Genomic DNA, 25341 nt, shown 5'->3' with positions numbered 1-25341 from the left:
ACTTTTAAAACAGACAACAATGTAGTCCAGTTCTCAATTGAAGGAGTTAAGAGCCACAAAAAGACTATATTAAAAACCCCAAATATTTAGCTGCAAAAGTAATTTCATATAAGCACACAGAATCTGTTTTCTCTACTTCTGTGCAATAGCTTTCTTCAATCAAAATGAAAAAATTTGACTCTCGCCAAGCCAGGAAGACTGCTGTGGAAGCAAACTGCTTGTCAGGCAATTAGGATCACAACATCTAGGGTTTCCTGCTTCACAGCAAGACAGTTAGCTAGCAGATTTGTGTTTGGTACTAACAAAATATTATGTCAATAAAAAGAGAAAATAGGAGACTATGCAAGGTTCAAACAGAATCACCAGAATTGTTTGTTACTATTCATAATAGCCAGAATGGCTAAAATGGCTGGAAGCATGCCTGTCAGACGGCCCAGCCCTCCCAAGTGCAATGAGAATCAAATACCAGACTAAGATATTTATTTGACAACTTTCTATTAAGTATCTGCATACATTTTTCAATCTTTCAACAAATATTACCTCCTCTAGAAAAGTTTCCATCGGTTGATTCCATATTAGTCGTACAGTGACCACAGATAATCAAAAATACTTCTTTAGGAAAAAACACTCCCAAAACCCCCCAAAACTATCTTAAGAAATTTGTCACAGTTAAGCTACATACATACTTTTTCATGCAAGATGTGTACTTTCTTTGTCTTGGTAGTACGTAAAAGATGTGTTCAGTGTAGCACTGTAAAGTCATTAAAGCTGAGGGGCTAAGAGGTCACTGCTCTTGGATTGATTCTTTAATTTCTTAAGATCACTGGAATTGCAGAATCAATAAAGAGGTAACAATTCAATGAAAGCCATGTGTTGAAGCATTCTAACACCTGCAAGTCACAGAATTTGCAATCAAGTTTCCTTAGCAATGCACACATACTAGCTGCAGTTAATGTTACAGCACACTGACCTATGTGCAGTGTACAAAGCTTTTCATTGAAGCTCACAGAAGTTCTACAAGGGAAGCCAGCAAATGTCCTTTAGCAGTCATATCAGAACTTCCTTGTAAGTCGCGTCAAGATTTTAGCAAGTCAGATATTCAACAGCCCGCTGAAGTAATACCAGTAGTAAAAAAATACCCCAAAACTGTCAGCCTGTCAGCCTTTAAGTCTCTTTACCTCGTGAGATGAAAAGCAGTCCCATCTAGAACTTTTTACTTTAATACATATCCGAACAACAGTAATGAACAACCTACTTGGCAGTTATATATAGACTTTATTAAAACTCTTGAGAAGGCATTTTCCTCAATGCTTTCTTTCCATGGAGAGCAGTCAGTATCTGCCAAGATGCTGGCGCTTTTTCCAAGTTCTAGAAGTAGAATGGTCTCTTTGCCACTATGTTATTTGTCCTGCATAGTCTCCTACCATCCTGGTAGTGGTTGTCTTGAAGTACCACTCAGTGGTACTGATGGTCCCAATGCAAACAAGCTGTAATCCCAGAGGAAGACAAAGAAAGGACAATTGAAACAGGAACAGTCATGTGGCTTCTTGGCTGCTTCATTATAGAAGTTGTTGACTAAACCAGAAATGTCTCACCTTGATGACTACTCAAACAGGTTACTACTCTCATTACATGAGCTGTTATTGAAGTAAGCAGTGTTAGTTCAGCATTTAAAATGATCCTTAAGATTTTCTCAAGAGAACAGTGAAGCCCAGGAAAAAAACACTTTTTAGTGAAAAGTCAGGCCAGATGCAATAGCCAGAGAGAAGTGAGGCTGCTGCACTCCAGAACCACAGGTCCAACCCATATCATTGCTGAGGGTGTATTCTCAGCAGGCACACACACACACCCACCACTGGTCACAGTGATCAACACAAACAGAGCTCTCTTACGGACACAGCAGCACTGGTATCAGCATGTCATCCATCCCCCTCCAGCTGCTGGCATCACAGACACATGGCATTATTTGGACTCCTCCACCTGCCATTATCAGTGTTCCTCTGTAGGTACGGGAAGAGGAGCTTTTCTTACATGGCCCCACAAATTACAGCTAGGAGACAAACTAGATGCAACATTCTTCTTTACAATCTGAGTTACAGATAAATATCTTCCTGTTTAAGCAGCAAAGAGGATAAACACATTCTAGCCACAGACAAACTCTACAGCAGAAACCATGTGGAGAATATGAATAATAGTGAAGCAAAAGAACAGCAAAGTAGGAATTTTTTTTTTTTGTGACTATTACTGTTTCTCCTCTACCCCTTCCAGATACTTTCTCAACTGTGGCTAATAATAGCTATAGTAGAAAATCTTTTTTATAGAGAAAAATGTATCTCTGCTAAATAATTCCATGTTTGACACCAAAAATATGAGGTCTTGACTTTCATTCAGTTAAAGAACAGCTCTCAGTGTTGGAATCCATTCACATTCAGACACCACTTACCTAAGGGGAAGTTCTAAAATGCTTGATTCTCTAAGACTTTTCTCTAGCAGAAGTACTGATTTAAATCTGTCTGCACTTAGGTCTGCTCCGACCTTAAAGCTGAGTCATATTAGAGCTGCTGATGTCTCCCTCTGCTGGGCCAGCTATGGTAGTCACCTGACTCAGGGTTCAGAGTCCTAAATTAGCTGAAAAATTATTCTCACACACTAGGCACCCTACCATTCCTGTTGTTTACTACTACTAATAATTCCCTGAACTGGTTCACAAAAGATGAGATAAGTTCTAGCACTCATTCAAAGACATAAGTGGAACAAACTGCTGAAGGAAAATGGAGGATTTGACTTTAGTCAATATTTTTAATCTGCCTAAACTGTCATGAAGTCATAACTTCTAATTCTATTTTAGGAAATGGAACACATTAATTACATGGTGTGAAGTATTTTACTCCTAAGCAAACCAAAATGTCCAAATCATCTTTGAAGGTGCTACTTGCTTGCATTACTTTAGAAACTTTTTCCTAAGTTGCCATTTAACAGAAGTGGTAAGGAAAAACATCGTGCTTGTCCATCTCCTAAAGAAGCTCTGTAAAACTGCTTCAGCATCAAAATTACTAAGGCAACATCTAACCAAGCCAGAAGACAACACCATCTCACTCTACCTGAAGGAATAGCCTCAACTCTTACTAGGAAATCCAGTCCCAACAAAAACCTTGAGTATGGCTGACTGCTGGTAGTAAGCCTCCTACACGCTCTTCTTTAGTAAAGGTATTTCTGGAGACAAATATTTAATCTGAGCACAGATCCCCTGAAGGACAATGTTACTCTTCTTCAGGAAGACCACCATAATAGGCACTGTGTTTTACTGCTTTGCAGAACAGAACTGGATGCATCAGAATGTACCGTTGGTCCCATTTTAAGGAAATCATATATTCTTTTATAATACTGTCTTGTTTGTTTCAGGAGACAGGAAACTAGACTACACGAATCCTCAGCCTCAACCTATGCTCCTAGTGATCTTCCAACAGCACAGAACATCACTGTGTAGCAGGCATCAGCACAGAAAGTGAACAATTGCTGTTTGACTGCAATACACACCAATTTAAAATGGATGGTGTAGCAAAACAAATAAGCAATCTGAGGCACAGACATCACTGAAACTCTACTCATAAATAAGAATATATTTTCTCAAAGCAAGACAGATGAATTTCATGCTTGTACTGCACTTCTTGTGTTTCAGTCGTGCAGTAGTTTTGTTTAATTTACAAAGAAAACCATTCCCCCATTGTGGTGAGAAACAGTTGGCTTCTAAAAGGGCAAATAATGTCATTGTTTCAAAACTCAGAAAAGCCCATTGCTAACCAAGAAATTACTTTCTTCCCTAAGACATATTTTCCTCAGAGAACAAGCTCTTGGTTACTATATTCTCCTTGCTTGCTGAAGCAGAACTTCCTGACAATTATCACCAGGCAGGTCAACTCAGCTATGCAGTTTCTGATTGCCCTGGATGCTTGAATAAGTGATCCAATCTTCCTAACACTGATTAACAAACACATTAAAGACAAATACTGAGTAACAGAACAGGGGAAAAGGCTTTCAGTGTTAAAACAGACTACTTTTTAGTGACAAATGCCACAAAAAACCTGTTAGACCTTTTAGAATGACAAAATCTTTGTTCAGCTGATGTTGCCAAGACAGCAATATTACACAGGGCACATACCAGAGACTTACCACTGCTGTGAAGGGAAGGAAAATAAAAAAGAGGAAAAGGAATTTCCAAACTGGGGGAACATTAAAATAAAAACGGTTAGCCTCCTCTTCTTTATAACCTTCAACACCAAAGACCACCCACTGAATTCTCCCCCTCAATTAAAATCACCTCTAACTCAGTGTTTGTAACTACTATTTGCATGTTAAAGATGCATCTGAAAACAAAGAAATCCCTTATTTCATAGTTCAAACATACTTTTCTCTATTTTCAAAGCTCCTAACTGACAAAAGAAACATAAATTAGAAGGAGCATGCTGAAATACTGAATCTGAGTCACTGAAAAAGTAATTTAATCTTTCAAAATAATGTGTTGAGTGCATGTAGGAACATGTGAATGTTTCCAGTAAAGGATATATAGTCTTATTTTAAATGAGAACTGTAATTTTTACCAAGTCCAATAAAAAATATTCAACTGTGTAACTGACTTTTCCTCACCCGAGTTTAAGAGTTCTTCAATTAACGACACATCACCACGAAACAGAGCCTTCTTTAATGCCTCATGCTTGTCCACCTGCAACATTTGATCCAATTGCTAGATAAACAAAGAAAAATTAAGTCAAAATCTGGAGACTGCTTCAAGGTAAGAACAATATAGCTTGGTTTCAGTATAAAAGCACTAATAATCTCTGAAAGGACATAGCATAGAAGAGGGGAAAAAGCAACGTATAACTTTTGCTCTTCTATCTCCATAGATCTGCTCAGGGTCTACTATAAAGCTTAAGTTTTAAAATAAATTTTTCTGAGAGGCTGCATTCTCTGAAAATGGAAATATTTTCATTTTCAACAAACCTGCTATCCTCCCATGCTGCTCTCAACTTTACTTACCATAATTTGATTTCAATTAAGGTCCTTTTTCATCTTATGGCACTAGAAAAACTTTGTAATGCATTTATATACCTTTTTTTTGTACATTTCATATATTGTAAAGTACAAGTATCAGATATGAAAGTTTGAGCTTGAGTCAAGGGACCTCAGTGACTGTCTGGCCTAAGAGTACAAGTCTACTGCTGTGAAGGGCTACAGCTCCTCTGTCATCCTAATTCTGTGGCGACAGAGGCATTTGTAGTGCTGCATCATAAATGTTCTGGCTGAAAAAAGCACTGACCAAAAGACTAGTTTATGCATCAGACAGTTGCCTAATTTAAGTTGTTTTCAAAAGCATCATAGATTTGTTCTCTATTAAAGCTGCAGATGCAGCTGAAGATTGCTGCTGGAGCTGTATCAAGTGTACAGAATATTTACATACACTGGTAAGCAGAGGACTGATTATTCGCGAGTTTCCTTAGAGATAGAAGTGGGTTTGAAATGAAGTTGTCTTTTACTTTGTCATAAGTTTTTAACTCACAGTTTATAACTTAGAAATATACACATTTGACAGCACATTGGGGGGGCATCTTTATGATAACTTTTGTAAAGACTAACAAAAGTGTCTAGAGAACCACAGGTGAGAAACAATCAATTGAACACTTTAGCCCTTTTTTTATTCTAATCAGACAACAATTTTCAAACAACACGTATCTTTGGATAGGAACATCTATTTAAAGGTCAAGGCCTCTTAAACACTGGCTATAACCTTTAGCCTAAGACTTCAAGAATTCAGTTATACTTCCATTTTTCAATTCTGGTCATGAGACAAACCCACACTTAAAAACCCTCACCGATGGTGAGGGTTTCTCTCCCCTACCTCACACTGATGGATACTTCACACCTGTTAGATGGAATAAAACCACTGAAATCTTTAAGTTAGCCAGAAATAGTCTCAAAAGATTTAAGATATAAAATAGCTTTACAGGCCCCTGGGCACTTTCAAATTTACTCTCAGGCTGAAATACGAGTAGGGCTAGGGTCTGCTACTTAAGGGCAGAAACAGCTTTTAAATAAACATTAAGGGTTTTGGTACTAAGACAAACCCCTACAGCTCAGGTTTCATTTACTGGGTTGAGGGCACACTAGCATTACCCTGGTAGGAGATAGCCTGAGAGGAAGCACCAGCCGCGCCCTCCCCTGGGACCCACCGCACTGCCCTCCCCTCACGCTTCCGGCCGAGGCCGCCCCCCAGCCCGAGACCGCCCGGCCGCGGCTGCCGAGCCCCAGGCGCAGGGAGGCCCGGCCCCACCTGCGGCTCCTGCCGCACGACGCCAATGTCCCAGTCGCCGTCATCGCTGTCGCTGCCCTCGTCGCCGCCCGCCACGACGCGGAACGAGCACATCACGGTGGCCATGCCGGCGCTTCCCGCGCGCGCCTCGCCTCAGCGCAGGGGCGGCACGCGGCCCTGGCGGCCGCTCTCCCGCGCTGCGCCCGGCCCCGCCCCGGGCGGAGCCGTGCCGGGGGCGGGAGCCGTGCCGGGGGGGCGGGAGCCGTGCCCGGGGGGCGGGAGCCGTGCCCGGGGGGCGGGAGCCGTGCCCGGGGGGCGGAGCCGTGCCCGGGCGGGCGGGAGCCGTGCCCGGGGCGGGGCGGAGCCGTGCCGGGCGGGCGGGAGCCGTGCCCGGGGGGGCGGGAGCCGTGCCGGGCGGGCGGGAGCCGTGCCCGGGGCGGGGCGGAGCCGTGCCCGGGGGGCCGGGAGCCGTGCCCGGGGCGGGGCGGGAGCCGTGCCCGGGACGGGGCGGAGCCGTGCCCGGGGGGCCGGGAGCCGTGCCCGGGGGGCGGGAGCCGTGCCGGGGGGGCGGGAGCCGTGCCCGGGGGGGCGGGAGCCGTGCCGGGCGGGCGGGAGCCGTGCCGGGCGGGGCGGGGCGGGAGCCGTGCCCGGGGCGGAGCGGAGCCGTGCCCGGGGGGCCGGGAGCCGTGCCCGGGGCGGGGCGGGAGCCGTGCCGGGCGGGGAGGGCAGCGCCGCTCCGCCCTGGACGGCGCCGCTCCGCGCCGGGCGCGGTGTGGGATACAGGGACTCGGTCACAGCGGCGCTGTAAGCTCGTGGGGCTGTGACACGGCGCACTCGTGGCTCCGCTGCTTTGTGGGTGCTGGGAGACGCAGCAAAGCCGTGTGTGAGGTTGTGTCTTTAAGTCTATGGCTGGTCTGTATGTGTGGATTCAAGGCAAAAGAGAGGAGTTCCTCTCTTTAACTGCGGACGTCATTAGACGCTCCTTCCACGCCGCCTCAGCCAGCGGCAGCTGTGGCGCCGCTGCTGTGTGGAGACGCAGTGTCACAGAGCCCGAGCCTGCGGTGGGGACACCGTGTGGGAACGCTGACAGCAGCTGCGCATAATGAGCCAGGCTTTGGACCTCCAGCCCGGCTATATAAGGCATTGCTTTACATTTCAGAGCTGTGTTAGAGTTCTTTCTAATGACCGATAATAATGTCTCATCCATCACCAAGTTCGTCGAAAGTCTGAAGAAGAAATGAGGAATGACATTCTGTATTTCATGCACAGGCATCATTGCTCCTTGAGCTAATCTCAGACTTTGCCCCAGATTGAAATGAATTTGAGCATCCACTGACAGAGGAAGAGTTTGGTTTTGGAGAAGAGTACAAAATAATAAATGTAGTCCTTGTGCTCATGACACTGTAAAAATGTAATTTTGGCAAGTTAATTTTAACAAAAATTACCCTCATCTTGTTCAGAAGGTGTCTGTGAAAATTTTCTCATTTATTTTTTGCTTAACTTTTGTTTCTTAATGCAATGCAATGTGTAAGGCAACTTTTTCGATATTGAGATTTGCAGGTTAGCTAGAATTATGCTTAGAACATATTAAGTGCTATAAAAATTGCACTTATGAAAAAAGAGACCTGCATGGTCTGCATATTTCAATAGTGCCCACTTGACATTTTTAGTAGCTGCATTTTCTAGATTTTATGTGCTTGTCTGTTAAATATGACAGCCTGTTTGCATTAAAGTATAATGAAAGTCAGATTCTTAACAATGAGGAACTCTGGTGTAAGAACTAGGTGAACACTTTAAATGAACTCCCATGAGAGAAACTTCCAGTTCTGGAAACTTGATAGAAATGCAAACCCCCTTCTTTTCACACAGCCTCCTCAGAGCAAAGATTGCTAAAATTGACTCAGTTGTAATACATGCTTCTATATGAAGGCTTAGCTTTATATGCTTATTTTTTTTATTTAGCTGTATACACAAAATTTCTGTTTAAAATATTTGGTAATAGAGATATATTGCTTATCATGTGTAATAATTGATGTTTTTGTAGCCATATCAGTTCTTATAAAATGGTAGCTTTTATTCTAAGTTTTCAGGATTTTTTTAGTACTGGTCTGAATATTTCTTGTTTTCCTGAAGAGGAAAAGTAGTAGTTATGCCTTTTTTGTGCAGCTCCTCTGTATCTGTATTGAATCTACAGGTACTCAACTTTATAATAACCATAACCAGAATCAAGCTTCCATATTATTATTCATTTAGCTTAGCTGTGATACAGAAGATGGACTTGCTAGTAGAACTATACCCCCGTGGCTAAAGACAACTGCGTGTGATGTTTTACAACTGACATCACCTGTTCCAAGAGAGTTATTTCTAACTGGTGCTTGGTACTATGAGTAAATTCATTACCTTTAATACACTACCAGTTGCTTAGTATTTGACAATTGCGATTTATTTGTACTGGTTCAGGTTTCAGATTTGGAGGTGGTTGGTTGGTTTATCTGATTTTTCCCCCCTTTTCTCTGCATTATAACCCATCCAAATTAAAATGTCACAACAGGCACATAGAATGCAACCTACATGCTGCTGCTTTCTCAAAGGGCAGCACTCTAGGAAGGTCATTCTCAGTAACAGGCCTGACACTAGTACCTAGTGTTAAAAGAAAAAATCCTAACTCCTTTCAAAGGCTCACAGTGTAAAAGAACCTTGCAGCCAGTGTGCCCTATAGCTGTTTCAGATGTGAACAAGACAATCATACAGAAGCTGGTAGCAGGTGATTTCTCCTTTTGTGTTTGCTTGGTAGTGTAAATCAGACATTATTTTTTATGTACTCTCCTTTTTTACATTCCTTGTACTCCAGCTTATTTGTGACCTTGAAGTCTGTCTTGATTTTTCAGCTAGGCAGGCTTATTTTGGTTGATAATATGGTAAGTCCTGGCTGTCATCCATATTTGCCAGATATCAGTGTGTTTTTACATACTCCTGTAGAAACACTTCCCAACATCTTTTCTTGTTGCTGTGCAGTACTTATTTTACATGCAGGAGGTGATACAGTATGGCTCAACCTGGGAAAATTGTAGGAGATCCTCATTTTCAGAGAGGCTTGGTAACTCTGGGTCTACAGAATTGACAAATTACTAGTAAATGTTCATCTGGGAGATGGTGAATTAACAGCTGTACCAGTTCCATGGCTAAGAGCAGTACATCCAGGAATTTGCATAATTTGAAAAAAGTCCAATAAAGTAGCACAAGTGATTGCAATTTAACAGGTCATGTTCATGAAACAAATGGGAAACAAACTAGTTTATATTGTCCTGGATGATTTTTCAGCAGGCTTGTAAATAACTGTAGCATCTCTTATATTTAAGGTATTTCAAGTATAAAGATGGATAGTTATTATCTAAAAAGCACTTAAATGGTCTGCATTCTTTCAATGATCTGAAATCACCCTTAGTGCTAAATCAGTTTTAGTTTTGCCATCCTGAAATTTTGTTTAGATGCTGCACTGTAGCAAACTGAGTTGTTTATAATTATTTCAGTCATCACTCTAATGGACTTAAAAAGATGGAAAGCATTTAATTTTATCTGTTTTGCTTATAATTCAGTGTTCCTCTGGTCCACTTTACCAAATCTATCTGGATGGTACCTGATGTAAAACTTTCAATCTGCTGCCAAACATGTGAGTATAAGTTGTATACCAACTGATTTTCTGTTTGATTTTCTGGAAGAAGCATTAAGCCATTGTCAAAATTCCCCATACTTAGTGGGGAATTCATGGACATGATGTAAATCTGAATCCTGTTGTGAAAATATTTTTTATTATTACAATAATGTGTTAAAAAACCTAGACAAATAATTAGGGTGCTGAATATAGTTTATTTTAGTGTCACTTAGTCAGATTTTTAGCTTATTTTCATATAACCTAGAAGCTTTGGTCTGTGTAGCAGGTCCATGTCAGAACAACTCCTGATATTACTAGATGCAACCTCTCTATTAAAAATTCCTCATTCCTTCATTATCTCTACTCTGTTCTATGCTGTTTCGTCCCCTTAATCTTAACTGGCAGTACTCCCACTTCGTTATCATGGTGAGTACCTTCTTGTTTCAGCCTGTTGACTTTCTGCTGGTACTCAGGCAACCACTTGTAATAGTATTGCCTGTCTCTTAGAAACTCAAATGTTTGAATTTTCTAAAGGCAGTTTATAATGATCAAGTGCTGCTTTGAGCTTTCTGCACCATTTACCTTTTATTCTGATTTCTCACTTTGTCTTACTACTTTTATCAAGATTGAAGGTTATCCACATATTTCAGTATATTCATATATGTAGTATTTTTATTGGTTGCCACATTCTCATTTTGCTTTGACCAATTCAAAAGGAATCTGGCTTCTTGGAAAAGGAACTGATTTTGAATCAAAAGCTGTTTTTTCTTTATTGTGTTTGGTGGTTCATATTGCTTTTTTCTCTTTCTTTTCTTTTGTTAGCAAAGCATACAATCTGTCACATCTTCATACTGAATGGGCTTGCTATAGGTCTACCACAGGATATTAAGTTATTGGTTATCTCTTACTTTTACAGCTGCTAGGGCTGCCCACCACTAGTCTCTGGGCATTGTGAGAACTCTCACCCATATATTGTCTTTTAGACTTGTTTTGTTTGAGTTTATTAAATCGGGATGGTATTTTATATTATGATCTATTATTCTGGCTCTCCAAAGTAATGCTAGTAATTCAGAGCTCCTAAAATCTCTGTTTCTCTTCTGAGAGGAACTGTTCAGCCCCTCACTGAATTCCTAGGATGTGCTAACTGAACTTTCCTACTAATTCCTTTAATCTCATCTATCTTTTCCAGCAAAGTCATAATATCCTTTACATCTGCTTTAAGGTCTTCTCTTTAAGAGTAATTGTGATACTGTCCACATCCCCAGTGGTATAATCTAAAATTGTTACAAATACCAACAGTTGAATAATGAGAACATACCATGTGGGAAAACCATTCAAAGACGTTGTACTGTTTTCTAGCTGTCTTATACTTGCATTCTTATTCTACTTTCAAAATTTATGTGTAGAAGTGTCTATCAGTGGAAGAGACTTTTAAGATAATTTGAGCTCTTCTGTCACAGCTGGTCCAAGTAACAGGAAACCATAACTCTTCCTTATTGGGCATGTGGGAGCAGGTATGCACTAGGGATGCCATGAGAGTTTTTGGTTGACAGCAGACTGAATATGCCCAAGCAATGTGCCCGCATGCCCAAGAAGGCCAGTGGCATCCTGGCTTGGATCAGAAATAATGTGGCCAGCAGGTCTAGGGCAGTGATTGTCCCTCTGTACTGGGCACTGGTGAAGCCTCACATCCTGTGTTTAGTTTTGGCTCCTCACTACAAGAAAGACAGTGGGGTGCTGGAGCATATCCAGAGATGGGTAACAAAGCTAGTGAAGGGTCTGGGGCAGAAACCAGACCAGAAGCCATTTCTTCTTATAAGAAGTGGCTTAGGGAACTGTTGTTGCTTAGCTTGGAAAAAAGGAGGCTCAGGGGAGACCTTATTGCTTTCTACAACTGTTTGACAAGAGGTTTAGCGAGGTGGGGTTCAATCTCTTCTCCCAGGTAAGTGATAGGATGAGGGAAATGGCCTCAAGTTGCACCAGGGAAGCTTTAGTTTAGATATTAGGTAAAATTTCTTCACTGAAAGGGTGGTCAATCTTTGGAACAGGCTGTCCAGGGAAGTGGTAGAAGCACCATCTTGGAAGTGTTCCAAAGGCATGTGGATGTGGTGTTTGGGAATATGGTTTAGTGGTGAACACAGCAGTTCAATGTTAATGGTTCGACTTAGTGATCTTTTCCAATGGTAATAATTCCTTGCTTCTAAAGCAATGATTATTGAGCTTATAGTAAAAGGTTCCTTCCCTCTAATAAATCCCTAATATTTAATGGCCATAGTCCAGCCTCCTATGTGCTCATATGTAATCATGTTTGTACATAGGATCCTGTATATGTATCTGCAACTCTTCCTTCCTAAGTCTCTAACCACTGTCATAACTCCTTCATTCAAGTTGCTGTTGCCATAGATATAACAATTCTCTTGTTACAAAACCTCATTAGTTTCAGTGCATGAAATCAACAGGCACTAGTGTATGACAAAAGACACATTCTGTCTAATTGGTGCAATAAAATACTCAGCAGTCCCTACCTACTTTGATACAGGAAAATTCCATGAGTCCTAATCATCCTGTATACCAGAATTTATAGGTCCAGGTTATTGAAGACTGCTCCTTCTTTTTTAATGCAGCTATATAATCTGCCAGCAGCTGTTTGATATAGATTTCTTTCTCATAATGCTTTCCTGCAAAGCTTAATTTGCAGTAAAGTTTTGGAAACCCAATTGCCCATGAGTCTTTGCAATAAACAAATTTGCTTCTGTCTCATATAGTTATTCTATGCCCTTCTGAAATACCTGCTTCTTTAACCAGATCATCCAAACTCATCACAGAATATATCTGAAATCCAGCTGTATATGGGGGAAAAATTGACCATATGGCTTGCACTAAAGAGCCATGTTTCCTTGTCCACATCAGCCAATTGTAACAAACCTCTAATCAATCCTTTGGCTAACTTTCTGCAAAATCTCCACATGGACCTTTGGTAGCAAGTTCTGACTGGTCATTTCAAGTGAACAGGGTTTTGTAACAGGTGAATATTCCCACCAACATACTTCATAATTTGCTAGTATATCTACTTAAATAATTCATGATATAATAGAACTAACTTACAGGAGTGACACTGATGGGATTCTTATTATTGTCAGGATTTAGAAGAACAGACAAAAGACAGCGTGCTTTAAATAAAATTTTTCATGGTACATGGAAATTTAATCTGAGTGTCAGGATATCTAACCTCTGATTCTGTATTTAGGAGAGTCCTCAGGAAATCAATGGTTCTAGCGAGCATCTTTTTTTGCTTGGTTGGTTTAATTTTCTCTTTGTTAGACTTACTTGGTTTCTGTTACCTGGAATGGGTTGGACAGGTTTAGATGAAACAACAGCACAATTACAGACTGTATCATAATGCTGTGGAGAAAAAAATAAAAAGGAATTCAGTGTGCTTACTCTTTGATTTTTTTTCTTTGCAATGTTCACATATTTACTACACATGTTTTAGAAGTGCTTATATTCTAGTTCTTACTAGGGTTTGTATTTTTCAAACACTGTATATACAAATAGTAAAAATAAATCAGAAGGCTTATGCAGAGATACAAATACACTGCTCTTTCACCTTGCTTTTATCTAGCCTGTTTTCCTGTTTATTCCTACTTTTAACCATCCTTATTCCATTCCAGCTCTGAAGAACAAGGCATACTATTCCACTTCCTCCTCTGCATGGGAGATTTTGCTACCTCTACAGTTGATGTTGATTAATTTTACCAAGAGCTAAAAGTATCACAGCAAGAAAGAAAGCAAGCTGTGTTAATGATTTACAATATCAGTTAAGTTTGCACCAAGACTTATTCAAAAGGGAAAAAAGACAGGGTAGGGAAGGAAAGTAAGTTTCTCTTTACACTCATCATGTTGGTAGGTAAATGTATGATTTCTATCAAACTGAGGGCAGAGAAAGTTCTCTTTGTCTGGAGGAGGCCAGTGGACAAGGGAAACTGTGAAGCTCAGTAGTGCTGGCTGTTTGGAAGACCTTTTGAGACTTTCTCCATTTTTTAACTTTTTCTTTGAGCCCTCTGTTAACACCAGTAACTAACAAAATACCATGAAAAATGCAACAGTCCTCTTTAGGCCTTGTTTTGGCTAAAATAAAATGAGATCAATACATTAAAAATGGAATTTTAATGTTTTACTAACCTGTGTTTTACTGAACTGAGAAGGCTTTTATACACTGAATCTTTCACAGGAACAAGCACAAAAAGGAATACAATATTGAAAAAACATTTTGAAAATGTTCAACAGATTGTGATGATAGGAATATTATGGTTGCATACATCTTATTCTGTCACATGTTCTTAAGTATGTATTCTATTGAAAAGCGCACTACTAAAACCATCAAGATACCTGTTTAGAGATAGGGGAAGACATATTACAAAAGAAAGGACATTATTGAACGTGTTATGTTCTTGGGCTAATAATTTCTTTATAGCAAAAATTGGCTAGTGCTGAAAGTAACACTTGAAATTGCACATTAGGTATAAGTTTAGGTGGCCAGTATGGGGAAGTTGTATTTTTCCATAAGCCTTGACTCTTTTCAGGACTCTTTTTGATCAGTTTAAGTGAGGATTTGTAATTTTTTATTTGATGTTCTATAGAAAGAATACATGATTGGAAAACAGGTTTTCACAGAAGCATTAAACAGGACAAACCTCATCTAAGTCTCATCCACATTACCTAAACAGCATAGCATGAGTATTTACAAATAAATCTGTATACAGCAGTGTTTGTTGAAAGAAACTACTTTTTTAAGGAGTTAATGTGACTTTTTAAGCATATGTTATCTTGAGCAACATTAGCCCGGAAAAAAATGGAATTGGATTTCTTCATGACATTTGGAAGCAATGTTAAGGCTGTCTATGCTTTCAAGTAATTTTGAATTTTTTTTTTTTTTCTCCTGCTTGTAGCGCTTCTACTTTTGGTATGTAAATCCAACTTCTGTTTAACATCTATTTGTTATTCTGGCCTCTTTATTTGTATGCACTGGCAAAATAGTCTTGTTTTACCTGCCCATGACACTGCTGATCATTTTGCAACATGTTCTAATGTTACACCTTTGGGGTTACAAAGCCGTGAGTCACTGTGTGGAGAAGAGTATCACAGTTAACAGCAGAGAGTCACTTCATGCTGTGTTGTGGCTATTAACTGGCAATGAACTGGCCAGAGCCCCAGGCAGTTCAGGGACCATAGTACGTACAAGTAGGTATTGAGAATGTATATTCCCACAGTGAGACATTGAAACTCCACTTCCTGCATGCCTCTTTAGATATGTCAGAGGCACTTTCCTGAATTTGTACCAAGATATTTTGCTTTCATCTCTTCCCAGGGTATGTGGTGCAGTGAATAGTGTCATGGTAAAGAGCAGGGTATTTACGACTGATGGTATGCTTGAAGGGCAGGATCCTCTGAAGTAATAGTTCCTAGATGGTTTCTAGTGTGAATGCTTCATTCTAGTATCCACACTGACTAATTTCAGATTTTTCATTTTTACTTGAGAAAAAGCAATAAGCAATCTTTTTGGATTAAGGAAAATTTTCTTGATTGTAGTTTTCGCTGACATAACTTAGCTTATTTGAATACTGCCAAAAGGAAGTCTTCTGCCTTGTCTTGCTTGAGTGACCTTTTTCACACAGAGGTACATAGCTTTAATTCCTATACAAATTCTTTTTGTCTAGGTGTCTCTGAAATTTAGAGTAATGGAGGAAAAGGTTCACAAACTAGGAACCTGTCTAATCTATTACCAGCAGGTCTTGAGGAAAAGCGTTAAATTTGATCATCTTTGTTATAAGATGATAAATACAGATTTTGGTTTGGGAGAATTTTTGCAAAAAGGCAGTAGCATGTGATTCATTACACTGTTATTTGGGGGAACTTATGGGAAGGACTGCTTTTTATTACGGATGCATTCTTGTAATGATTGTGTTATGAATTACAGAATTGCTCTATTGAACAGTTATTCTCACTGCTGTACTTGTTTCAATACTTTTAAGAGACTGTTAAAAACTGCAACTATTCTTGAAATGGTGCTAAAGATTCCTAACAGGTAATGGCATAAAAAAGAATTTTTTTCTAGAAAACCTGAGGAATCAGGAAGAATTTTATACTAAGGCTTCTAGAAGCAATGAGTAATTATTAAGCTGCTTCCAGTGATACAGTTAATGATCAAAACAGCAATGACAGACGTATAATGAGAACAGTGGATTAAGTATAAGGAAAGGCATTTGGTAATGTAGCATTCAGTTAATGGCATTGAAACTGCTGTTTGAAAATATATTTAATCATAAGCATAGTATGTGGGAGTAGTACATCTAATTGATCCAGAGATGATTAAAAGGCAAAAAAGAGGTTTTTGATTGATCAGACAGAAGGATCACATGCTTCATCTGTTACTGAGTTGCAGCAGAAACTTAAGGAACGTCCCACTTGGTTTGTTGGACTACTGTTTACCACACTTATATATAAATATATATAATTGCAGGAAGTAAGATCTGAGGGCTCTTTTTAGATAAATGATATCTGAAGCATTCTGGATTTTGCAAGCCTCTAATGGGTGTGGATCCTGGCTTGGGTTAGGCTGAATGATTAAAAAAAAATACCAACCTCCTAGAAGAAAACAAATGATATTTTTTTAAAATAGAAACTCAGAACCTGAAAATCATGGATCAGACAGGGAAATATCACCAAGTAGTTGCTCCCTTGTTGGGGCAGCACTGGTCCACACCAGTTTTAATTTATTTTCTCATTAATATGTTGTGGGGGGTATTCCAAATGGGAATCAGTTGGTCTTTATGTGTGTACAACTGCTATACCTACACAGAAAATTTTAGCACCCCCTTCTCATGAGCTCTGTTATACAGAGGATATTTCTTCTTCACTGTTCTATAGATCATCTTTTATTCTCATGTTAACAAGGTTGTTGCTGGGGGTCAGCTATGTCTAGATTGGTTACTCTTTCTGTGTTTCCTTTTTAAAATGCTGCCTTTTTGTAATGGAATCTGTTTGCTGCTCCTGTCTGTCACTATTTTCTGACTAGCTACTAACTCAAATTGTCTATATTTGATACAGACATTGTGCTTGACTGGGTGTAGGCACTTGGTGTTCTAGCCTCTGTTTTGAGAGGGAACTTTTCCCCAGGCATTTGTAGTAGAATAAGCACATTTATAGTTAGACAAAAAGGTGCTGGAATGGTCCCATTGCTTCAAAAAGCTGCCTCCTCATATGCTCACTGTTCAGAATCCCTGTGATATATCTCAAGACAGATATCTTGTTTGCCATTTTGGTGTTTGGGATTTTTTTTTTACTATTTTTATATTTTTTTATTGATACATACATAAAATGAGGTGCATCAGCCATAGTAGTGGTTCTATCTGCATTTTTCAGCATGGTAGCAATTTAAAAATTCTCTTCTTATTTTCTTTCCTAGCTTAGTCTTTGAAGAATAAAATTTAATTATTTCTCTTGTTCCCTTCTAGCTTTCAGTGTTTCTACTCTCAGCTTAGCATCTAGAATTCAGGAAACACAACCTTCAACTTTCTTTTTTTTTATAATTTTGGTTATTTTATTGGTGTTCTTAATCATCTCTTAAGGAAGGGAGTTAGGAATCTCACCACACCTCTGTTTAACTACTTCTTTATAAAAATCATAAATGTCTACTTCTCTTTCTGACTTCTTTCCACTTATGAACCCCTGCCCACCTTCTTCCCACCCAGGTATAACTGGGTGAACCTGCTCTTTCAAAAGTGTTTGGTCTGCTTGACTGAGACAAGCAGAAAGGTAGCTGAGGTTGGGTAAAGGGTGAGCTTAAAGAGAAGCCTTTAATATGCATGCTGCTGCCTCTTCTTTTTTACAGGTTTTGTCACAATCTAAGTTTGTCTCATTTATCATGTCTTACCTTCAGAATGAAAGCAGTTTGAGGAGAGTGACTAGAATCCTGATTTAGCTGATCTTAGGTAGCACTGCAATAATAGGGAAAACAACTTACAAGATAATAAAGTAAATAAATGAGAAATATCTTTTATTTCTGATTTCCAAAATGGAATTATTTTACAGCAAACAGACACATTAGTGTTCATATTATTTCATTTTCCTGATAATACTCAAATACTGCTCCTCATTTTCCAGCTCTAAAAGAAGCATCCAAAGCCATATTGTGTTTCTGTCAGATTTAAATTATTTTTACTTTTGTAAATTAAAAATTCTTTAATTTCCTGCTGCCAAATATATATGATAGACCTTGCTACTAAGGTTGCCAATGTTAGCTAGGATTCTGTCCAGGGTATGACAGTGAAAAAAGTAAAGCTGTATCATTATAAATTGAAAATGTTTAATTATAAACTGCATATACCAGCTGTTGCCTCCTGAATCCACAGAAATAGAGATTGTCTTAAGAAAAATGCATTTCAGATTTTAATAAATAATTATTATAGATGCATTAAATATTTCCCTTCCTATGTACATGTCTGTTTGTGTGCTGACTCCTTACAAGCTTAACAAAGCTGTGGGTCATTGACTTCCACAGCCTAACTATGCATCAAATAAAAAAGCATTTCCCTTTACTTATGTATTATGCAAAAGTGTAAACAGAAGTCTTGATATTGTCTGTCTTTCCTTTTTATTATTTCAAATACATAATTTTTCATTGTTGTCTAACTTCTATGCTATTGTTCTGAGAAAAGATGAATGAGACTGGAGAGATATTTGATGAGAAATAATTTCATTTCTGTACAATATAATTTAATATTTTAATTATTAGTTTCTATCTCATAACTTATGCCTTGTGTTATCCACTCTACTTTCATTGTACTATCTACAATTAGGCCTACAGAAGGTTCTTTCCCTCAGTGGTTATACTAATTTATAACCTGTTAGTGTGCATGAATAGATTGAATTTTTCCTTTCACACAGGTACAGGGAACTGTAAATTAAGTTTTTGTTAGCTGGCAAGTGAGATGTCTATGTGAGGGGAGAGTATTAAATTCCTGTTTTTAGTTTCTGATAAACTACAAATATTTTCCTTTTCTTAAGTAATATATCCAGTTTGTTAAGTTATAACAGTTTTTGTGTATACCTGGCTTTTTAAACTCTCCTGTAGAAGTATTGTGCTGACACTGAACAACTTAATAGTCATAATTGTAGTTAGCTAATTATAGATACCTCTGTGTAGGGAAATAAGACAGAACTTTTGAAAGAGTATTTTTGATTCTGGAGTCTAATCTGAAAATGCTTTCTCTGATAACTCTTCAGAACTACTTGAGTCTATCACTTCAGTGCTCAGTGTTGCTAAATTTGACCATTTTTTCTTATTTTCTCTCAGAACCCATTATTACCATTTCTCTCTCATGCCAAAAAAAATTGAGATTACCCATTCTCCCATTCTTCTGTGGGAAGAAACTGAGACACCTGACAAGTGTGATTTGTTTGGTTTTGTTGGTTGATTTTGTTTATTTGTTTTTCTTCTATCAAATAACACCTTTCATTTCAGGAAAAAACAAAACAAAACAAAACAAAACAAAACAAAACAACAGAGAAGCAAAACCAGGCAAAACAAAATACCACATTGTCCCTCATTTGAAAGATAGGAATTCAAATAAAAGATTGCAATTTGAGTTCCATAAAGCAGCTCATGACTGGGTGCTTGACTGTTTTCAAGTAAAATAGCTTTAACAGAGCAAATTCAGAAAACTCATCACAGAATTATCATCCAGGTAGGTCTCTTGCCAGACATGGGAGATAGTGGCACTAGTTCACGGGCAGAACTCAGTGAAACATGAACTTCATCATAAGTTTCTAAGTCTTTGTAAAATGCCTCAGCCTTTGGTTGACCAGCTTTTTGTTCCTTTATATATGTTATTATATTAATATGTAAAGTTTTGTGGGTTTTAGTAAGTCAAAAGTCAGAGACCTGAGTTGTTTTATATACCTTATATCCCTTGCTCCCTTATTTTTGCAGTGTTACAATGAGAGCCAGCATTTTGCAATAAGCCTTAATTTGCCTACAGCCCTTGGAAGTATTTTTTGGTCTGCATCACCTAGGGGTGTGTAGAATTGAATTTGCAGGTTTATGTGCGACAGTGGCAGGCTGGTGTTGACGACCAAACTTTATGATCTGGCAGTTTAGCAACTTTTATTAAAAGGTGTCATCTCAAAAGATCATTTCTTACATCTCAGGAATGCCTTTTTAACTGGAGGAATGAGTTTTATCAATCAGTTCTGTGGACAGCTTCAAGACTGATGCCTGTTTTGTCACTAGCACACACGACTGTGCTGTGACTGTCTAACATAATTCTTATCCTGTAATATGAACTGTTTTCTTGCAGAAAACTCATAGTGTACTTTGTAAATAAGGAGGGAAAAAAGGCAGTTTTATCCATAGCTGTATAATGGTGGGTTTCTCCTGCTGTCCCTTGTGCAAATGACAGCTTGACATAAATCTACACAATTTCAACAAATCTTGCTTTTAGCCTCAAAATTCTCAACTATTCAAAATAACTTCAAGATCTCACTAAGAGAAACTTTTAACCTCATATAAATTTTTCATTGTGTCCACTGTGAAAAGTTGTTGATTAAACTCAGTAACTCATGATATTCTGCTGACATCCGCCATTAAGAAAAAAAAAAAAAAAGAAAAAGGAAAGACAATTTCTCATTTTGGCTGGGAGAAAACTCTTTGTGAAAGTGTCAGTCAGTGACCCAATCCTTGTTCTTTTGTAATTGAAAACATAATTGGTTTTCTGAAGCTGGACTAAATGCAGGGCTTTAACCTATGAGAGATCCACCTGGATCTCAGTGTGGCCTCTGAAAATGATCTGGACATGGGCTGAGGAGGCTGAGAGAAGTGAACAGAAAACAGGGGATTGTATGCTGCACCACCCTTTGTCTTCATGTGGAGTCCTGTCTGCCCTTTTACCCACATAGTGATCTCAAAATTCTTGGATACATTTAGGGGGAGTTATTATCCCACATTTTATTTTATTTTATTTTATTTTATTTTATTTTATTTTATTTTATTTTATTTTATTTTATTTTATTTTATTTTATTTTATTTATTTTATTTTATTTTATTTTTATTTATTTTTGTTTTTTGGATATTAAGGCAACTTCTTTATTGAAGAGGCAATTGTATAGGAAATTTTAGACTATTTCAAGACTAGAAAAAACTCCAAGTCTTACAGTTATTTTGTAAGTGGAATAATGGTGATTTGCTTCCAACTTTTCCCATTTAGTTCAGAAAATATTTGGACTCACATAGAGTTGTTTTAGGCAAGAATAGTATACACCAAACGAAGCATACTTTCAAAAATAAATGGGTTAAGGATCCATCGTGCTGCCTGGATTCACATGGTAGAGTTTATACTGCATGATCTTTGCAGTAACATTCCAGTAAAGATGATTCTAGTCTCAGGGCTCTGAGAGCAACTTGAGCTCTTTCTCTTTTAAGCAGTTGTAAATAATTAAGCACTTTTTGTTATGCTCTAGGTAGTTCAATAATCTTTGTTGCTCAACAGTTTAAGATTGCTGGCGTGTCTTTTATTGAGTCACAGAAGGTATCAGTCTTGTATTTTTGCCCTTTTAACTTCAATAATACCATTGTTCTGGGATTATTACATGACAGTATGAAGAGGAAGAAGTTTAAGCTATCTTTGGAAACATACACCTTGCAAGCTTGCCTGACTTGGATTTTCAGGCTCTTAACTCCCCTCACTACTTCTAGACTGAAAGCAAACAAACCCTGAAGTTTTCAGAAAACTATTTTCTACTGCAACTTCCAAATAACCAAATATATTTATAAAGTGTAAAGTGAAAAAAATATACCCTACATTTGGTACCTGTTGTTTTTTCCATTTAGCTTCAATATTTGTCAAAATGTCTCTCTTTTTAAAATTTTTAAATTTTAATCCAGATGCCTTATCTGCCAGGACAATTATTGTTTCTGATTAAACTGTGAACAAACTGCTTAAACCCACCACAAATCTTGATATTATGAGAGTTACTAACAGAATGTTTTCACCATTTTAAGAAATCTTCTAAAATGAGTAGTATAATTTTCTTACATATTAAAGGCCAAAGTCTGAACTTCCTCTGTTCAGATTCTAGATCCTTTAGGACTTTATTTGACATAAACCTAGTCAGCAAGATTTCAGTCAGTACTTTGATAGATCATGCAGAAAGGCAGATCAAAATGACAATTCAGTAGGTCTAAAAGTTTATACTAGTTTTGATGCATCAATAAAGAGATAAATAGAAATAGGTTGTCACAGAGTCATGTGCTTCTGAATGAGATAATACATTTACATTTCCCTTATTGTGTGTCTACAATTTCAAAAGGCTTAAAAATTCCTTCCAGTTTAAAAAGGTATTCTCATACTAGTTATTAACTCCACAGACGAAATGACAGCACATGAACATATCTGGCTTTTGTATGATGGTTCCATGTAGTATGATGTTACAATTTTTGTTGAAAATTGTGTGAAATTTCAAGTGCTTTGAAGAAGTATGAGTTGTATCATACTGAACACCAGCATTCCTTCATCAAATCAAAACACCTATTCCTTCATCAAATCAAAACACCTATTCCTTCATCAAATCTGTGATGTACTCTTCACTGTTTTCCCTCTTATTTCCATGTAAAATCTTATCAAAATGGGATATGCCCATTTTACCTGTCCAGAATGAAAGGTCTGATACTTTCATGGTACTTCACCTTCCAGCTGCATATGTTGTGCCATAGAAGCACATGCTTCATAAAAGGTCTCTTTAGTTTCTCTGAAATATTAAACTGTTTTCCATATTTTTTGAGACCATGCATTGAATTAACATATATACTGATGAACCACACATAACTCTGCTTGCCAAAAGTATCCAGTGTGCACAGATTAAGAATGTTAATCTGCTAATATTTGAAGTATTGACTGAATCAATTTTAGCATTAGTATTAAGATAAGGTACTGGAAGGCAGTTTTTTCTTGTGGAAATGGATCCAACAGCTGTCAATCTGGCATTTACTGCATGTCCATCTATATTCTAAAAGTATTATGAATGTGGACTTAAAAAATATTTGTCTGGTAAATATCTGAGAATCGTTTACTTTTTAAGTGTATGCTGCTATAGTTTTATCTTGGTTAAGATTCAATTTTAGATCTATTTCCTGGGAATAGAGAAGTCCTTTGGAATTCATAGTGGTATAAGCCCAAATTGACAAACAGTATGTAAAGTAAGATGTTGCTAATTTGTCCAGAACTAGAGAATGCTGTGAGGATTTTAGCAGCTAGGAGTAGATAAGTCATCAAGGCAGAATGCTTGTCCTGAATAATAAATTATACATTTGCTTAAAACTGTAGTTGACAGAGTTCTTTCATTATTGCTGCCTTACTGTTTTGAGTAGTTTATTAATGTGTGCAAGCAGCTCTGAGACAGAATAATCAATTTTTTGTAACTGACAACTGTAGGGTAGTAAAGCCCTACCCTATGGAAAAGTGGCCAGACTACTTTCCCAGCTTGTAAGAGATATGAGGACCTATACCTGACCCATATGTTAAGGTCATTATTTTAAAATTATTTGAAGTAAGGCTTCCCAACATTGTTGAAATTACTTGGAATGATGAAGGGAACCCAGGTCCAACAGAGTGTAGAGGGAAGCTTGAGAGAAAGAACAGTATCAGATTTGTGGATATAGTTCTCTGCTTTTATTATAAAAAATAAATATAGAAAATAGACCAGACTTCTTTGGGGTTGAATGAGACATTGTAAAACAAAATTATTAATTACAAGAAAAAGTAGTTTCCACTTAATTAAAATATTCAGAAAAAAATGAGAGTTTGGTTAGAAATGTGATTGATAGGTCAGTGCAGCACTTTTTTTCCCAGATTAGAATTGAGAGACTGAACAAAGAACTTTTTCATTTTAAGCAACAACAGAAAAACAGTGACTTAAAATGTTAGTGTTGACAGCTCTTTAGCTTCATTTTTTGATTAGTTTGTATTTAATATGATCATACTTTCTACTAAAAATTTCTACCCCTTTGTCCAGTGACATTAATCAAAAATTCAAATATAATTAGTTTTTTAGAATCATAGAATCATTATGGTTTCAAAAGACCATCAAGATCTATAAAGTCCAATCTTTGAACAATCACCACCAATCAACCCCCAATGTATTACTGTATCTAGGGAAGGGAATGCAAAACTCCTTTGGTGACTTCATGGCATGTAAAGCAAATCCATGCCATGCCTTTCCCTGCCTTGCTCCTTGCCGTGGGTTTATACCCTTACTCGCCATGGCAAAGCACTGAGTTTTCTTCCTCCTAAGTTCAGATCCCAGTGAAAATGCACCACTCTGGTGGGGTTCTAGCTAGATCAGAAGCCTTCCACAGCTTTACATGCAGTCTGGTGCTTTGGAGCAGGAGAGAGGTCAAGGTACAGCCCCCAGGGTAGAAATCACTTTAAGATGCCATAAACATGGAAGCATCTAACCTGCCAGTCTGTTTCCCACGTGTGTGACTTCAGACTGCCCATGACCTGTTGATGCTGTCCTGGCTGAGTTGCCCCTGCATGAGTGTGGGAGCCAGGGAACCAGCTCTATTCACATACTCGTCCCTGTGATGGCACAGGGAACCAGCTTTTCTCATCCTCCCATTCTCTTGCCTGGCTGTCTAACTCAGCCTCACTGTGTTTCCTTCCGAGTAAAGTCCAATAGATGGTAGTTGTGGATACATCTAAAGGATAAAGTAGCTGTTGTCTCAGTGTATCAAGTTGCATCTCTGTAAAAGTGAAAGAAGTTCATGTAAATGAAATGCATAAATAATACTTAAGTTGGAGATATTTCAGTCCCTAGAGAAGAACAGAAATATTACATTTTATTCCTGCTCACAGTAATGCTAATGACAAGTTTTATGCTCATGTCAGTTCAAGATCCCTGGGAAGGTTAGGACTGAAATAAGCAAGGAAATGTACCAGTGGAAACTTTGTGGGTACATGAGAGAAAAATGACAATAAATATGTAAAACAAAAGCAAGAGTTTATGAGTTTTTGACTGAGAGATGTGTGAATGTGAAAGCATCTGATTAATTTGCAAAACTATTGGATCACAGAGCAGGGAAATCATTATTCCATGGGTTTTGATGAACCATAGCTGGTACTTAAGAAAGTAGGCAAAGAAATATTCTAAGTTTAGAGAAGAAGTGTTCAAAATTAGGGAAAGTTCGTGGAATTTTTCATGTAAGAAAAATTACATAATCAACGATGATTGATGGGATGTCTTTGTTAGTCCCAAATTTGCTACCTGTGTGCAAATCAGCTGTTATGGTAATAGCCACAGGGAGATACTGTTATGAAGAATACTTCATTAC

The 25341-nt window shown here is 38.2% G+C and overlaps 1 protein-coding gene across 2 annotated transcripts in view; it reads right to left on the bottom strand.

Annotated features, from left to right (window-relative positions):
* ASZ1 (ankyrin repeat, SAM and basic leucine zipper domain containing 1) overlaps positions 1–6542 on the bottom strand; it is a 36523-nt gene extending 29981 nt beyond the window's left edge. The window contains exons 1-2 of one of the 2 annotated variants that reach the window (XM_021553458.3): positions 6326–6542; positions 4645–4741 (exon numbers count right to left, since the gene is read on the bottom strand). In XM_021553458.3, coding sequence (XP_021409133.3) covers positions 4645–4741; positions 6326–6430 — 202 coding nt within the window. In that variant the 5' untranslated portion in view covers positions 6431–6542. Of the gene's footprint in view, positions 1–686; positions 4613–4644; positions 4742–6325 lie in introns of those variants that run through there. The other variant, XM_085568321.1, reaches the window with a different exon arrangement.
* Positions 6543–25341: the final 18799 nt, after the last annotated feature.

Source organism: Lonchura striata, chromosome 1A, assembly GCF_050655825.1.
Source record: "Lonchura striata isolate lonStrDom1 chromosome 1A, ASM5065582v1, whole genome shotgun sequence".
NCBI lineage: Eukaryota > Metazoa > Chordata > Aves > Passeriformes > Estrildidae > Lonchura > Lonchura striata.
This window is presented reverse-complemented; position numbering and strand designations above follow the sequence as displayed.